General features: G+C 32.5%; 1 protein-coding gene across 1 annotated transcript in view; it reads left to right on the top strand.

Moving 5' to 3' along the window:
- Uba2 (Ubiquitin-like activating enzyme 2) overlaps nt 1-16,981 on the top strand; it is a 74,522-nt gene that overhangs the window by 1,185 nt on the left and 56,356 nt on the right. The window contains exons 2-3 of the mRNA XM_085816227.1: nt 3,448-3,531; nt 11,629-11,699. Coding sequence (XP_085672353.1) covers nt 3,448-3,531; nt 11,629-11,699 — 155 coding nt within the window. The remainder of the gene's footprint in view (nt 1-3,447; nt 3,532-11,628; nt 11,700-16,981) is intronic.

Below are 16,981 nucleotides of genomic sequence, written 5' to 3'. Positions count from 1 at the left end.
TTTAAACTTTTCTTAATGCTTTATTTATTCATTTATAACTTAGTTTCAGAAATTTTAGAAAGAAAGTGTTCATTTTAGTGAAATTAATACAACAATGAAACTAATATCTTTAAAAAAATGCAAAAGGGAACTATAAACCTGTCCAGTTTAAACTGGAATAATTCTTTGGTATAATTTTTTTTTTTTTTTAACAAAGAATACTTTTTTCAGCTGTGAAATGTAACAAAAACACTTTTAACTTTTTACCCAGTAAAATATGATCGACTTACTTATTTTAAGAAAGAATGTTAAATTTCCCAGTTGAGTTTTATTTAAATAGTTTTCTTTTCTGTCTCTCTCTCTCTCTCTTTTCTTTTTTTTTTTTCCTTCACAAGCGTGTTTTCTAGCAATAAAAGTTAAATAGTTTAAATTTCATTCTCTCACTCCCTAGTGATTTTCAACATTATTTTTCGTGTTAAATTTTATTTGATCTGAATTGCCATAATCTATAGTCAAGAAGGAATTCATTACTCATAACTTTAATTTTCAATCACAAACCAAAATTGTAATTTTAAATCTTTTGGTGTTCAGTGATTAAATTAAATAGCCTATTCTTGAGTTATGTTTTGATTGCTTTTTTAGTGCATTGGACATTTTAATCCTGTTTGTACTGGCAATTCTTTTGGGACTGATGTGTCATATATGAATTGCTGTTTAAATGTTACTGGTAGGCCGGATATACCACATATGATAGATAGAACATTTAATTAGTATTTTTTCCCATTAGATAGTGCCTGTTATGGTGGAATTTATCGAGACTGGAAAATGCTGACCTTCATTTTATTTTTGGTATTTCATTTCAGAATCAAAGTAGTAATCATAGGTTGAGTAATGTAAACAAACAGCTGGTTATTAACTGTGTCATCAGATAAGAACATTTGGGGATCTTCTGGAATTTTCTGAATGCATTTGTTTTTATTTTGGGCCACATGGGGCTTTATGTCTTATTGTTTTAGAGGTGTTTTTCTTTTCCTCCCCCCATTCATCTAAAAATGTTTGGTTAGCATTGAGGGGAATATCTTGTGTGTTATATAGTGAAACATTTTTAATACTTTAAATGTCAAGCAAAACAATATGACAGAGTTTTCAAATTAATTCTAAACACTACTTGAGTGTTCCGGTCATAATGCATCAAAAATTGAAAGAATTCAATCACAAATTTAATTTATGTGAATTTTGTTTCCATAGTTAGCCTTTAGTAGTGCAAATTTGCCCATCCCAACATGACATTGATTCTTGTCGAGGCACCATCCCGAGAGAACGATTCAGCGACTGAAGCTTGGGTTGCAAAAGAATTATGGCTATTTAATTTTGAAAGATTTTAGGGTTGATCTTTACATTATGGTAACTTGGCGATTTTTTGGCGAAAATTTGGCAACCAACTCTCCTACAGCAACCCTCTATTTTTTTCCCCGCCGCCATTTTGTCTTCATGAAGTAAAGACATATTTCTTTTCTTTTTATCTACTGAACACTTCTTCCAACAATCTAGTAGCCAAATTACACTTATGCTAGAAATTTTATCAAACAAAACTGCTTAATCATGACAAATATTCACTGCAAAATTGGGAAAAAGTGCACAATACCATACTCCTTACGCGTTTTTCAAAATAACACATACACATAAACCATGTACATGGCGACTTATTTTTACTTAAAAAAACATCCCAGAATTGCACAAAAATGGCATTGCGCACACTCTTCACTATATCCATGTACACTGCTTTTTTCTCATAAATTAGAAAAATTTCACGAAAATACATGACAATTTTCTGAATCTTTAAACCCGGTAAAAAGAACATATATGAAATTACCTGATCGTGAAAAAGTTTATACCCTTTCCAAATATGAACATTTCCACATATAAAATAAATAAAATATCCAAAAACTTTTACCTCTAAATCATCTATTACATTATACACGTCACCAACGAATTCATACCGCAAGCATTACAAATACTTAGTATCAAATATTTAAATTATTTCCATGCACGTTTATTTCAACTTAAATGTATACCAAATTCCTACAAACATAAAATTCACAAAATAACTATCATTTAATTAAAATATCACTAAACCATGTACGCGTCGACTTATTTTTATTTAAAAAAAATCCCAGAATTGCACAAAAATGGCATTGCGCACACTCTTCACTATATCCATGTTCACTGCTTTTTTCTCATAAATTAGAAAAATTTCACAAAAATACATGACAATTTTCTCAATCTTTAAACCCGGTAAAAAGAATATATATGAAATTACCTGATCGCGAAAAAGTATTTACCCTTTACAAATATGAACATTTCCACATATAAAATACATAAAATATCCAAAAACTTTTACCTCTAAATCATCTATTACATTATACACGTCACCAACGAATTCATACCGCAAGCATTACAAATACTTAGTATCAAATATTTAAATTATTTCCATGCACGTTTATATCAACTTAAACGTATACCAAATTCCTACAAACATAAAATTCACAAAATAACTATCATTTCATTAAAATATTACTACTTAAAATATAAATGAGCACATACATTAAATTAATAAAAATTACCTTACAATCCTAATTACTTTAAACTAAATCATTGCTAATAACAATTTTCCCAATAATACCAAATTCCTTTCCACCTTACATTTAGAACAATGCATAAAAATAATATCCTCAAATAATTAAAAATACTAACTTACCTAATCTTCTTCAGAATCTTGATTACGTGGCGGATACACTTTTCTAATTCATTCAATAAAATTATTGAAAGATTTTTTCTGCGAATTTTTCCTCCATACTTCCTCCGCTAAATAAAAAGCAAACTTCTCTTTATCACAATGCCTAAATATCCATTTCGAATTCACTTTAGTTAGGGCCATGGGATCCAAAAATTAAACAACACTGTTTCACACAACACAGAATAAAGCTAAATACAAAATTTCCAGATTTTTTCCCGATTTCCCCACTTTTCCGATTAAAGAACCATAATTCGTCCATTAATATCACATGACATATCCCATGAATATTGACACATGACATATCCCATGAATCCCATGATCTCTCATTTCCCTCACGCAAAATAATGCGTAATCGGAACCGAGTACTGCTCACATTATTACCAAAGTCCCAGGTAGTAACCTTTATCGCCTCCAAAATGTCGCCAAACTACCAGTTACCATATTGTAAAGATCAACCGATTTTAGTTTAAAAACTGTACTTAAATATTTATTAAATGGCTAAGCATTGAGGTTTGATTTAATTTGGCTATTTAGTGGAGAGATTTTTATGTTAAAGCCGAAAAAAAAGTGTTATTAATATAAGCACGATAAACTGTTGTGCAGTTGGTGGTTCAATATTTTCATTTGTGATCTGTCAAGTGTTTTGAAATATTATATTTTAAATGCTTTAGATTGATCTGGATACCATTGAATTGAGTAATCTCAACCGACAGTTTCTGTTCCATAAACAGCATATTGGGAGACCCAAAGCTATTGTAAGTAAATCTTATTTTTATTAATTTATCTGAATTTTTTGATTTCTAATGTCAAATAATTAATCTGTCTTTAAAATCAAACAATTAATATATATCTTAATTGATTTATATATTTCTAAAAGATATTTTAACTCAAAATTAATTTTTGATAGATTTGGGATTTTTTTTTAAATTGGCTGATTACCATTTATGTTTGACATTAGGCAGGTGTTAGAATGAATCACCCCAGGGTAAAATCCTAGTATACGGTGCAGCCTTGGCGCGATTTTGAAAATTATCGCCAACATCAAAATGACCTGTCATTTCTATAATCCATAGTTCTATTTGGGAGAGCTTTCGATTTCTATATTCGATGCAAATCACTACTTCAATTAAGTCTTAATGACTTTTATTTACACACATCTTTTATATTACAATATATACATATTCGAGATTAATTTCAAATCAAAAGATGGGGGTTATGCCCCTTCGTATCAAATTCTCTCGAGAGAAAACCGAGTGAGCGACCGCTCTCTTCCAAGTTCGTTTTTCGACTCCCCGTTGCCACTGGCTGAAGAGAAACTTTCGCTCATTTCGCGTTCGAGTTGTAACATTTCTCCCACCTTTTGATTTTTGACAAAGTATGAAAAAATCAAAACAATTCTGAAATGAAAATTGAAATATGAATATAAGATGAGTAATTAATCTTACCAAAATCAACAATTTCATCTAGGCATAACAAATATCTTGAATATTTTAAACTTACTTAATATTCTGCAAACTTACATTCTTAAAACAACAGGCAAAAAATTCTTTTCTGAAAAATACTAGCAAAGAGATTAATTCACTAAACTGGAAAATTAAATTGTATACAAAATTTTAATTCAAAGAAAGGAACAAAGAAAACAAATAATAGTGGTACTGAAAACAAAATTAAACTAATTAAAGTTCTTTGGTTTCACAATTTTTCTGCCATATCTACTAAACTGAATTGTTTTAATAGAATTTTCAAATTCACAGTCTATGGTATCAATTACTAAATCATTCATTTTACCAGTATTTTTCGAAGATTTGGATGATTCAGTAGTTTTAAGCTCGAAGATAGATTCTTTATTGTTTATCTCCATTGGAAATACTCTTTGAACTGGTCTTAACAGTTCACCACTAGATGTTTTTACTTTCACCACTCTGATGTTGTTGTCTTTTCCTGGGTATGCTTCGATCACACGACCCATAGGCCAGTCTGTTCTTTTCCTTTTATCGTCCTCTACAAACACTAAATCACCTTTCTTGATGGTTCGCGAAGGTACAGTCTTTGGCCGATGTACTAACATACCATCATATTCATCTATAAATCTTTTACGAAATTCCACACGTAACTTTTGGTGATATCGCCATCTTTTCGATAAGTTGATTTTATCCAAACTGTCCAGATCCGGAACACCTTCAGTTTACACATCCTGAATAAACATAGATGGAGTGAGTGCACACAAATCGGTGGAATCTTCTGACTCGTAATGTTAACGGTCTGGAGTTGATATTTGCTTCTGCATCACGTAGGATAGTTAACATTTCTTCATATGAAAGTAATGCTTTTCCCAGGACTCTTCTAAATAATTTCTTGATCATCTGAACCAGTCTCTCCCACCAGCCACCCCACTGTGCTGCGGTTGATGGATTTAACTTCCACTGAATTTTCATTATCGAAGAACTTCTGATAATTTGGTTCCAGTCAACAGATCGGAGCAAATTCCTTGCCCCTACAAAATTTGTGCCATTATCGCTGTATACTACTATAGGCCGTCCTCTTCGTGCTATGAATCTTCTAAATCCGAGAAAAAATCCATTAGTCGATAAGCTTTCAATTAATTCTAAATGAACCGCACTATAAACTCCACAAGTAAAAAGCAAGATCCAAGCTTTTCTATTTTCTTTTAAATAAAGTGGTCCTGCTACATCAACACCTGTCACCTCAAATGCATAAGCATCTCTGACTCGATCTTCTGGGAGAGGACAAGGCACTGTATCAAGAGCTTTCGCCGGCTGTCTCTTGCACCGAACGCACTTCGATATGACTCCTTGTACTGTTTTTCTTCCTTTTATTATCCAAAATTTTTGACGAACGTTGGTCAAAAGAACTTGAGTACCAGCATGTAAAAGTTGTAAATAGTAGTCTTGTATCACTCTTTCTACTAATTCATGTTTGGATGGAAGTACAATGGAGCACCGGAAGTTTTCATCATCATGTCTTCTCAAAATCTTCGTTTTCAACCTTATAATCCCTTCTTCATCTCTGAAAGTAAAATGTCCTTTCAACTTTTCTTCACTAGAGAATACTTCTTGTTGAACGATCTTCACTAATTTCTTCTCAGCAATGTCCAATTCTTCAACACTCAGGATTTTGCCATAATTTCTTCCTCCATGTCTACAATTATTTATGAATCTTAGAATCCAAGAAATCATTCTCACAATTTTAAAGTAACTTGAAAAGTAAATCAGATACCATTTTTCAGCGGTGATATTAGCCAAAGTGGAAATAATGTTCTTTCGCTTTTCTTTCATAATTTCTTCTTCATTAGTAATCACTTCACTAGTTGGCCACTCTTCATCGTTCTTCATAAGCTATTCTGGTCCTTGCCGCTAGCGAGATTTCACAAAACTCTTAATCGAACACCCTCGTGATGGTATATCTGCTGGATTCGAATTTCCTGGAATGCGACGCCATTCAGATTCCGATGACAATTTTCGTATCTCTTTTACTTTATTTGCGACAAATGGCGCCCAATGGTCATCTCTTTGGATCCAAGAAAGAGCAGTACACGAATCTGTCCAATAGTTCCTTGGAACGTTGTCTAATTTGAGTGTTTGTATAGCAAGAGCTGCGAGTCTGACTCCTATACAGCAGGATAATAATTCTAGATGATTTATGGTCATTTTTCGTAATGGACTCACTCTGCTTTTAGCGAGAAGAAAATTCACCGATATATTTTCACTTGTTTCTTTTCTTAAATAAATCACACATCCATAGGCTTGCGTCACAGAACGTATGAAGACTAAGACTTTCATTTCCATTTATATCTAAAGCCCTTGGAATTCTAATACTGGATAAAAGTGACAAATGTCAATCCACGAATAGAACTCTTTTCCTAAGTCTTTGGGTATATTTGTATCCCAACCCATTTTTAACAACCATGTCTTTTGTATGAGTAGTTTATATGTTAGCGTTATAGGGCAGAGAAAACCCATGGGGTCGAAAATGCGATGTACCGCAGACAATATATTTCTTCTAGTAAAATTTACTGGTTTGTAAGTAACAGTCTTCACCTCACAGAAAAGGCTATCATCTTCCTTATCCCACAAAATTCCCAACACAGGAATAGGTTCTATACTGTCTTCAGATTTCAGAAAAGAAGTGTGCTCCCACCCTCTCAGATCGAATGACGCAGAATCTAATATCTGTTTCGATTCCTTGATGAATCGCGTGTCTTTTCATCAGGAACAGATGTAATGCAATTATCTACGTAGAATGATTCTTTTAAATTTTCCACTGTTTCAGGATATTTATATGAATTTAGATCAATGTGATGGCTTAATACAGCAGCCAATAAAAAGGGACTGCAATTCAATCCAAAAAAACGCGTTTATGTCTAAAAACTCTAAGTTCCTTTTTGTCAAAGTCTTTCCACCATAAAAATCGTAAGAAATCTCGATCACTCTTATTCACTGACATTTGCAAAAAAGCCTTTCTTATGTCTGAAATAACTCCTATTCTATTTTTGCGAAATCCTAAAATTAGAGGAATAATTTGTTCCATCAAATTTGGACCCTTTTCTAGGCAATCATTGAGTGAACGCGAATTTTTGTCTTTACAGGAAGCATCAAATACCGGTCGCAATTTCGTGGTCGAAGTTTCTTTGAATACCCCTTTGTGTGCTAGATAGGGACACAGATTATTCATTTCGTGTTCAGGAACTTCCTCTATAATTCCTTCATTTAACCAATCTGTGAAAACATTTTCGTAATCCTCGAATTTGCCCTTCTGTATCAACCGGTGTGTCGTACTGTTTAAATGCTGTTTGGCAATATCCAAATTTTGACTTAAACAGTCCTTTTCTGTTACCCAAGGCAAATACAAGCGCCTGGCCCCAGCCACCACCCCAAGTTCTTATTGGACACGACTTCTGATGTCATACAGTGACCAAAAGAATTCTCCGCGGCATTATTGTGTGCCAAAAGCTTGAGCCCAAGGTCATTTTAGCGCTGAAACAGGTGAAGCGCTGGCCGACGATAGAATAATTTGCCGTATTTGGGAAAAAATTACAGAAATAAAAAGCAGCTTCAGAAATATATTGTTAATATACATAGTATTAGAAAAAACGTGCAAATCGATGTGCAGGCGATAACCGTTTAGCAGTATTTTTGTCATTAGATGAATATCGTTTGACAAACATTTTTTATAAGATAAAAATTGACTTAAGATAAAAAGTGATCACTTTTTATAAGCATAAAACACTTTTACAATAACACTTTTTATAAGATATAAAAGTTAAGAAACAAAACAATAATGCATAAAAAAACAGCATCATAACTCCAATTGACAAAGTCAAATAAACGATATTATTAGTGCTTTAAAAATATCTTATCACTTTATCTTATTTTTAACCATAAATGAAGAGAAATTAATGCCTAGAATTAGAAAGAAAAAAATTAATCTGCCTACGAGCAATTTTAATACCAAACAATCTCTATATAACAAACAATAAATAAAAGGAAGGTTATTTAGTTAACAAACAATTAATTTTTATAAAGCAATAACTAGCTTTTACATTTATATCACTTTTGAAAACACTTTTCTGCAAAATAAACCGCTAATTCTTGAAAACTGCGGCAGACATTATTTACACAGTAAGAGTTAAGTGCTATTTCTTAACATTGCTGACGAAGCAATGTCAAGAAATAGCATTAACAAATTATATAAAAAGTGCCGACATATTTTCTTATATTGTTAGGTTCGTTTTAATTGCAAATATTCTGTTACATCGCACAAATTCACATTAACACAGGACATAACCAAATCCAACGTAGTTATAAGTTCCCCTTGACATAATTCAAACGAAACAGATAATGGCATCTTTTCAGCATGTCATAAACGGCAACCAATAAGAACAGGGCTGGGGCCAGGCGCTTGTAAGGCAAATGAACCTCATATCTTCCCTCTTTAAAGGTAACAGTTTTATTAAAATGATTCAATGCGGCAATTTCCATTTCCTTTCTACATTTTGTTTCAACCCAGAGTCTTGGATTTCCAATAAATCTTAATTTCCACAAATTTTCAATCTTCGATGTGTGAATTAATAAAGAAGTCACTGCACCTGCATTAGTTACATTTTCCCCATCTTCAATACGATCAAATAGTTTTCCCATTAAAATCCAACCCATTTTGGTTTCCATTGTAACTAATGTTGAGTTCAAACGTTCAATTTTGTCTTTTACTAATTTTCAATAATTATCAGCTCCAATGAGTAAAGATACGTTGTTGTTATCTAAAGATTCGTGATCAACATCCGCTAAAATTATTCCCCTATCTTTTAACAACTCCTTAATATTTTGCGGAGGATAGTCTAGCTCAGCACTCGATATTTCATCAGTCTCTAAAACCTGAATAATTAATTCCTGATTATCGAAAATGTTTTTTATTTTTACTTCTACTCGCGTACAGTTCTGTTTGGTAGGCACTTAAGATTCGAAAGTATGAATCATTATTTCTTCCCTTCCCACGACTTTTAATCCCAGTTGTTTAGACAGACGTTTCTGAATATACGAGCGTTGACTAGTGCTGTCAAATAAACTACGAACTAATTTATTGCGTGACCTAATTTTAAGTTCTACTGTTACCGTCTGTAAAAATATTTTATTCCTACCGATTCTAATGTGATTGCACGCTGAATTTTCTACACCTTTTGTTGTGATGCTTCGGAATTTTTCTCATTTTTGTAACAAAGGGTTGCATTATGTTTTTTGTGGCAGTATACACAAGAGTTCTCAGAACAATCAGAAAATCGATGACCTTGAGCCAGACAAATATAACAACGACCTTCTAATCGCAATACAATTCGTTTTTCATTTACACTCATATTACACTTTTGACTATTACGTGTGCTATTTTTGCTAAAAATACAGTTTTCTTTTACAGGAGCTAATAATTCTGCCGACGACGAGGGGTTAACTTTAGAGTTAAACTTCTTGTTTGTGTATTTATAATTACTTTTGTGCTTGTCGAAGTGTTTATTCTTTCCGTTCAATGGAACGAATTTCGGTTCCGGTTTGTTAACTGCGTACGTTTGTTCGCGGCATTCAATTTCGTTTTTCAAAAAAGCAATTAAACCTGTAACATCAGATTCCTCTTTTGGATCACGCTTTCGGTGATATTCGAGAATCAAATCGTGAGGCAATAATTTCAATAATATCGGATTTAACAAGTGTCCGTACGAACCTGAAGTTACTCCTAAATTACTTAAGCTTTGAATGTTTATTTCACAAGCGTCGTGTAATCTTCTTAGTGCATTTAAGTTAGAAGAATTTTTAACTGGTTCTATGTCCAAAAGATTATTCATATGTGATTTTATAATTTTCTCTGGTTTTCCCAAAGCGTTCTTTTAAAAGTTCTAAGCACGAATCGTAATTGTGTTCGGTTAATTGAAATCCTTCAACGACATTATATGCTTGCCCTATCAATAATGATTTCAAGTACACGAATTTTTCAACCTTGGTTAACGCTTTGTTCTGATCAATCGCAGCTTGAAAAATTCTAACCATTTTCCTGCATCTCCTGAGAATTTTGGAATATTTAACTTTGGCAATTTCATAGCCGATGACGATACATTTATTTCAGAAACAGAAGTGTTCAAAAAATTTGCATCTAATGTATTTTTCACAGACAAATTTTCATTACATTTATTTAATCTTATTTTAATTCTAAACTTTGCAGACATAATTTGTTCATTGTATTTATCACTTGCATTAATATCTTTTTCAAATTCTTTAGCATCTTTTAACTGATTTTCGATTTGTGAATTCAACATTTTCAACGTGTTTTCTCTTTCGAGAATTATTTCATTCATCTCCTGCAATTCCTCAATGTTTGTGTTTTCGATATTTTCTGATAACAAAGCTTCTATTTTTGTAATTAATTTCGTAACGCTACTGCGTTCATTCGTACGTTTCTGCTTCAGTTTGTCTAAAGCTTCCATGTTTAAAATTGACTAATCACAATATTGAAACTCAGTTTTTTCCAAATTTTCAAAGAAAAAGGAATTGCTTACCTGTTTACAGGTAATCCATCTGCTAATCTTCGAAATTCTAATCCAAAAGTCCCTTGGTGAAGGCACCACTAAAATATGTCATTTCTATAATCCATAGTTCTATTTGGGAGAGCTTTCGATTTCTATATTCGATTCAAATCACTACTTCAATTAAGTCTTAATGACTTTAATTTACACACATCTTTTATATTACAATATATACATATTCGAGATTAATTTCAAATCAAAAGATGAGGATTATGCCCCCTTCGTATCAAATTCTTTCGAGAGAAAACCGAGTGAGCGACCCCTCTCTTCCAAGTTTGTTTTTCGACTCCCCATTGCCACTGGCTGAAGAGAAACTTTCGCTCATTTCTCGTTCGAGTTGTAACATGACCCGTTTAACTACTCATCGTATATGTCCCGTTTACTGCTCATCATAAAGTCGCCAAATCCCTTGTGCACCGGATACTAGGATTAAACCTACCCCAGTTGTAAAATAATGAACATCATAGTTAGTTTAATTACTAACTATAATCATAGTTACTTTGTAATATTACTCATTGTAACATATGTTAATGTTGAGTTAAATTGATTTTCAAGCATTAGTATGTCTAACGCATTTTAAAAAAAGTACAAATCTGTTTAATGAATATCTAAAACGCATATAATTAATTTTACTCATGTATGTGTTAATGCTAATCATAATTTATGTGTTTAAAAACTTTAATTCATTGTTTATATTTTAACAATTTAAAAGAAAAAATAGGAAGATTTTTTTTATTGCCAGATCGTATGTATTTTCTGTCTTTTCTAGGTTGCTAAAGAGAGTGTTCTGAAATTTAATCCAAAGGCAAAAATTGTTGCATATCATGATTCAATAACGAAGTAAGTTATTTTTGTTTTGTTTTAAATTTTAATTCACTGGTAGTTTTAATTTGAATATTTATAATTCAAGTAACTTGAGAATAAGTTAAGTACATTCCAAATATTAAATGAAATATCGGGGAATAAAATTTTACTATAGCATTCTTTTAATGAAATGACATTTTTTTAAATGTTTCTATTAAATTATTTGATGGCCTACTAAGAAATTATTAAGTTGTATTTATATATTGAATGTAATGAGGAAATGAGGAAATGAATGTAATGAGCCAGTGTAATGAGGAAATGGCTAATCTTTAGAATATGGTAACAGGTAGTTTGGCGAAATTTTGGTAAGGCGATAAAGGTTACTAGCTAGGACTTTAGCAATAATCTGAGAAGTACACAGTTCGAATCGCAGATTATTTTGTCTCGGAGAAATGAGAGATCATGAGACATGTAATGTGACATTTTCCAGAAAATTCCAGTGGGGATTTTAGCTAATAAGCACTTAACAATTTCGCTGCTAAAGTGCAGAATCGTCCACTTATTTGTTTGGCGCTTTTTACAAGAGTAAGAAGAATTGGATATTTGTCAATTTTCTTTGACTTTTTAAAGTGAAAATAGGTCGATGTGTACATGGATAAAGTCAAGAGTGTTGTTCTGAGTCAGTTCTGGGATGTTTTTTTTAAGTGAAAATGGGTCGACGTGTAAATGGTTACCGTGTATATGCAATGCTTAAAAACGTGGCAAGCAGTGGGCGATTCTACACTTTCTCCCAGTTTCGCACCTAATCTTCATCATTATTAAGCACTTTTGTTCCATAAAAGTTCTAGTATAAGCGTAATTCGGCTAGCAGATTGTTGGAAAAAATGTTGAGTAAAAAAAAAAAAAAAAAATTCCTTTACTTCGTTAAAACAAAATGGAAAAAAAAAAAAAAAACTAGCAGGGTTAGTTGCCAAAGTTTCGCTAGAAATCGCTAAGTTACCATAATGTAAAGATTCATTGAAGAAATCATAAATCTAAGCAATAATTGGTTACATGGTAGCACTTATAATGACGTAATCGGTTGCAGTAAATTTTGAATTATGGGAAAAGATTTGTAAGGGTTTGTCATGGCTGTTGGTTAGGAATACTGCTTGTTTTGTGGTTTAGACAGTAAAATGGCTGAATGTGGTAATTAATTTGACGTTTCTGTACGATTTGGAAAGAAAGGGGGAAAGAGCGTTAATTGACTGGTGAGTAAATGAAGGTTTACTTAGTAGCCATTATTAAGTGACCTGTTTGTAAGAAGGAAAGGTCAGACAATAATGGCACTATGGAGGATATTTTTTACGGCGATGCCAGTATACAGATTATAGTTCAGATAATTTTAGGAAGTTTTCGGATGCTGTTAAGGAATTTTGTTTGACTGAAGACACGTTAATTCGTAAGAGATCACTCACAACCTCCAAGTGTACTGCTGTCATGGCAAAACATATGAACAGGCATATATAGCACTTGATTGGCCTCACTCCTCTTCCCTTGCAGGGTTTCACAAGGAATGGCCCTGCGTAATCAAGGCCTACTCTAGAAAAAACTCTGCTTGGCACAACTCAAGGTGCCAGAAGATCGGCCATTATATGCATTGCAGTATTTCTACGATTTCTGAAGCATTTCATGCAGTTTCTAATAACTTTGCATACTGCATCTTTACAGTTAATTATCCAATATTTCTATCGGATAGCCGAAATTGTAAGTGAAGTTCCTCCATGAAGATGAGTTTCATGAAAATGCTTAATTATTAATTGTCATGTGATGCTTCTTATGAAGAATTGCCTGGTGCTTTTGATTTTCAGGTATATTAGCATTCCTTAGCCTTCCTCTAGTACGAAGAACATTTTCGTTATCCAAGAAGGGATTCAAGGAGATAATTCTGCTGTTAAAGCTGATGTTTTTTCCTTCTCTTAACGCCAAGATTCCGGCTTTAAATTCACTTTCTTGAACTAAGTGCGCAATAATGTCTGAAGCTCTTTTGAGTTCAGGACGGTTAAAACTCCTTTAACTTTTAATGTTGAATAACTGGCATTTTTCACAAATCTAAGACACCATGCTACTACACTTTTGAGCTTATTCCAGGATGAAAATTTAGTAAGAAGGTCAAATTCGTTTTGATTATTGGATTCAATGCACACCGCAGTTTTTTGCTGCTCTTCAAGAGAAAGTTCCTCTTCAGGATCTAAAACAGGTTCAACCCTTTGATTACTGAAGGTGGATCGTGAAACCAAAATTCATTGTATATTAGATCTATCCTCGTGATACAACATCTGCTGGGTTTTCACATCCCTTGCAAAACTGCCATTGAGAAGGAGTGATTAAATTCTGTATCTCTCTAACATAATTTGCTGTGAAGGGCTTTATATTATTGGCAGAGCCCTTTATCCAATGAAGTACTTTCTGAAAGTCACTAAAGCAATAAATATTGCATTCCTTGATGTTAAAGAGTGTTTTCAGATAATTAGCTATCGTAGCAGCAATAGTAGCTGCCATCAGTTCGAAGCGCGGAAGTGTAAGCGTCTTTAGAGGAGCTACTCTGCTTTTAGATAGTGTAAAGGATGTCTCCAAAGTAGTGATATTTTGAAGATACGCTAGACTACCACATCCTTTGATACTGGCTTTGCCGAAAACAATTAGGATCATAGTTTCTGCATTAATTGCTCAGCCACACAAAGAATATCTTCCAGGAATATTAATATTAACAAGTTCTTCGATTTCAGAATGTCAAGAACTTCCTTCTTAGCTCATCAGGTACCTTGGAATTCCAATCACTACCAGATTCCTATAATTCTTGAATCATAAACTTAGCTCTAATAACATATGCAGAAATTAGTCCAATAGGATCATAAATTTTGGCTACGGTTTGTAAAATGAGTCTTTTAGTTACTTTTTGTTCATCAAGCGATTCTCTGAATTGTGTTACATCTAAACTTATCTTGATCTGTATCCCACTTCAAGCCTAGAACTTTTGATGACTTTTTATTTAAATTAATTTCCTCAAAATCAATTCCACTTTTGACCGTAGTTCTCTTAGAACTCTAGAATTATGTTTCATTTTTGAAGATGCATGTTTGCATCTTTCAGAATATTCACCGCAGTAGTTGGCAGATAAAATGCTTTATCATCACTTTCGGCCCCATGCAAAAGGTCATCTACATACAAGAATTTATCTAACATTTCTACATCACTATGGTCCTCTTTATATGATATTTAATAGTTGGCGCAAGTGTGAAAATACACAATTGTATGCAGAACCAAATAATAAACTTATCTATTTTTGATAAACTTGGATTAGAATGAATTGCATTATTATAGGAATTAAAAAAATTCGAGCCATTTACTGGGATCACTAGCAAATTTTTCAATATTCAATTTAGGTAACTTTACTAAAAAGCACTACTTGTAACAACATTGTTATCATTCAGAGTACTACTAGTGCATTTCTTTCAACAATTTGATTACTGTTAATTTTCTTTATTTTACTAACAATCTTAGCTTTAAATGTTGTTATTTTTTCATCATGTTCTTCACATGCAAGTAATTCATTATCATGTTCTTTTTCATCAGTTATAAGAGCATCGATCTTTGAATCAAGACTTTTTTAAGTTTTTCATGGTATTCAAGTAACAATTCATTTGATGAATTTAAATCTTCTAGATGTTCTTTGCTTAATTCTTCCGATAATAGTTTCTGAAATTTATTTAAAAGTGTGGTAACTTTACTACGTACAACAGTACGTTTCCTTTTCTGTTTTGTTAAATCATCCATTATGTTTCGTTTTCAAAGATTGATACTAAGAAATAAATAATTCAAAGGCTTACCAACCAATTTTAGCTGTCAAGTCCTCTCTTGTGTTGCTCCAAGAGGTATAGTAGATGAGTGATCATGAAAGCTCCAAGTATCGAGTTCTTAAAGATCAAAATGGGTCCGAGACTTTATAAACACCCTGTATATAAATTAAGTTAACAATAGCCTTATGATTCTTCATTTTAATTTGTATATCTCCCATTTCTGTTCTAAAAGTAGCAGTAGTTTATAATAACTTTTCTTCAACTGTGTCTTTTCATAATTAACCCATTTTATTCTTTTTTATGTAGTCCTGCAATGTGGATAGCTTTTATCCAATTGCAGAACAAGATACCTTTTGACTTTCTCACACTTCTAAATTCATAATTTCCCTTGCTCTGTTAACACTTTGCTTCTGCTTCTGTTGCCACTAAGATACTGCTGCGCTGTTTTCTTTCCAGTGCAGTGTTGGTATAAAAATGTAAATGCTATGTTCTAGAACAGGCATGTTTAATGTGCCAAGGTATTTGTTGCCGTTAACTTCTTTGAAATTACAGTAGGAAATATCTGCAAATCAAAAAGTTGTAATGTCCAGTGAAGTAAAATAGGGCATTATGAAACCACTTTAGAGAGGAAAAACTGTTCTCGAAATAATCGGTGATTCAGCATTATGCAGGATTATGGTCGATGGTATGTGTTTATAGTATGGTGTTGTACGAGAAATCGATTTACTTTGAATTTCCGTTGAAAGCATTTCCTTTGTCATTCTAAAAGTTTTATTATCTTTAAGTGAAGATAACCAAATTTGTTTTCAGCATTAAGAATGAAATTATGCTGTAAATTCATTACATTTTGCCTCTAAAATTAGTTCTGAAAGTTAATTATGCTATTCAAAGGTGAGGAAAAAGCGGAAAGCATTATTGGGTACTATTTGGTTTTGAGGGCTGTAAAAAATCGCCAAACTATTGTTGATGCCAATGCTGCCAAAAATAATTGCGGCAACCCTAATGCAAGAAAGGAAGTATAATAGTAAATAATTAATCCAAGATTGATGTATTAATTTAGATGAAAGGTTAATTTCAGATAATACTTTTTTATTATTATAATTTTAAAAAAAATGCTAAACATTACTGAATGGAAGCATAAGAGTAAATAAGTGTTTCAGGTCATTATTGTAATTTACATAAAAATTGCTAAACATAACTGAATGGATGCCTGAATCGCTATTTCGCTACCGAGTTCGCGAAAGCATAATTTCATCACGTTGGTTGTTCAAACATAATTTTCTATAATGAAGGATGCCTTTTCTTTGTAAAAATTCAATGTCACGGCACGCAATGAACTGGAAGTTGATCTGTCACGACTATCCTTATCTTCAGGGCAGTTGTTTTTATTGTATTCGGCTTATATAATTCCTTACTAAATGTAGTATTTCATCTCGATGTACTCCGTCTTTAAAATGATTTAAATCAAATTCCTCGTCA

Source organism: Stegodyphus dumicola, chromosome 4, assembly GCF_044657685.1.
Source record: "Stegodyphus dumicola isolate Sdum_Otavi_A_Nest chromosome 4, ASM4465768v1".
NCBI classification, from domain to species: domain Eukaryota; kingdom Metazoa; phylum Arthropoda; class Arachnida; order Araneae; family Eresidae; genus Stegodyphus; species Stegodyphus dumicola.
The sequence above is the reverse complement of the archived record's forward strand: the minus strand, read 5'-3'. Positions and strand labels throughout refer to the sequence as shown.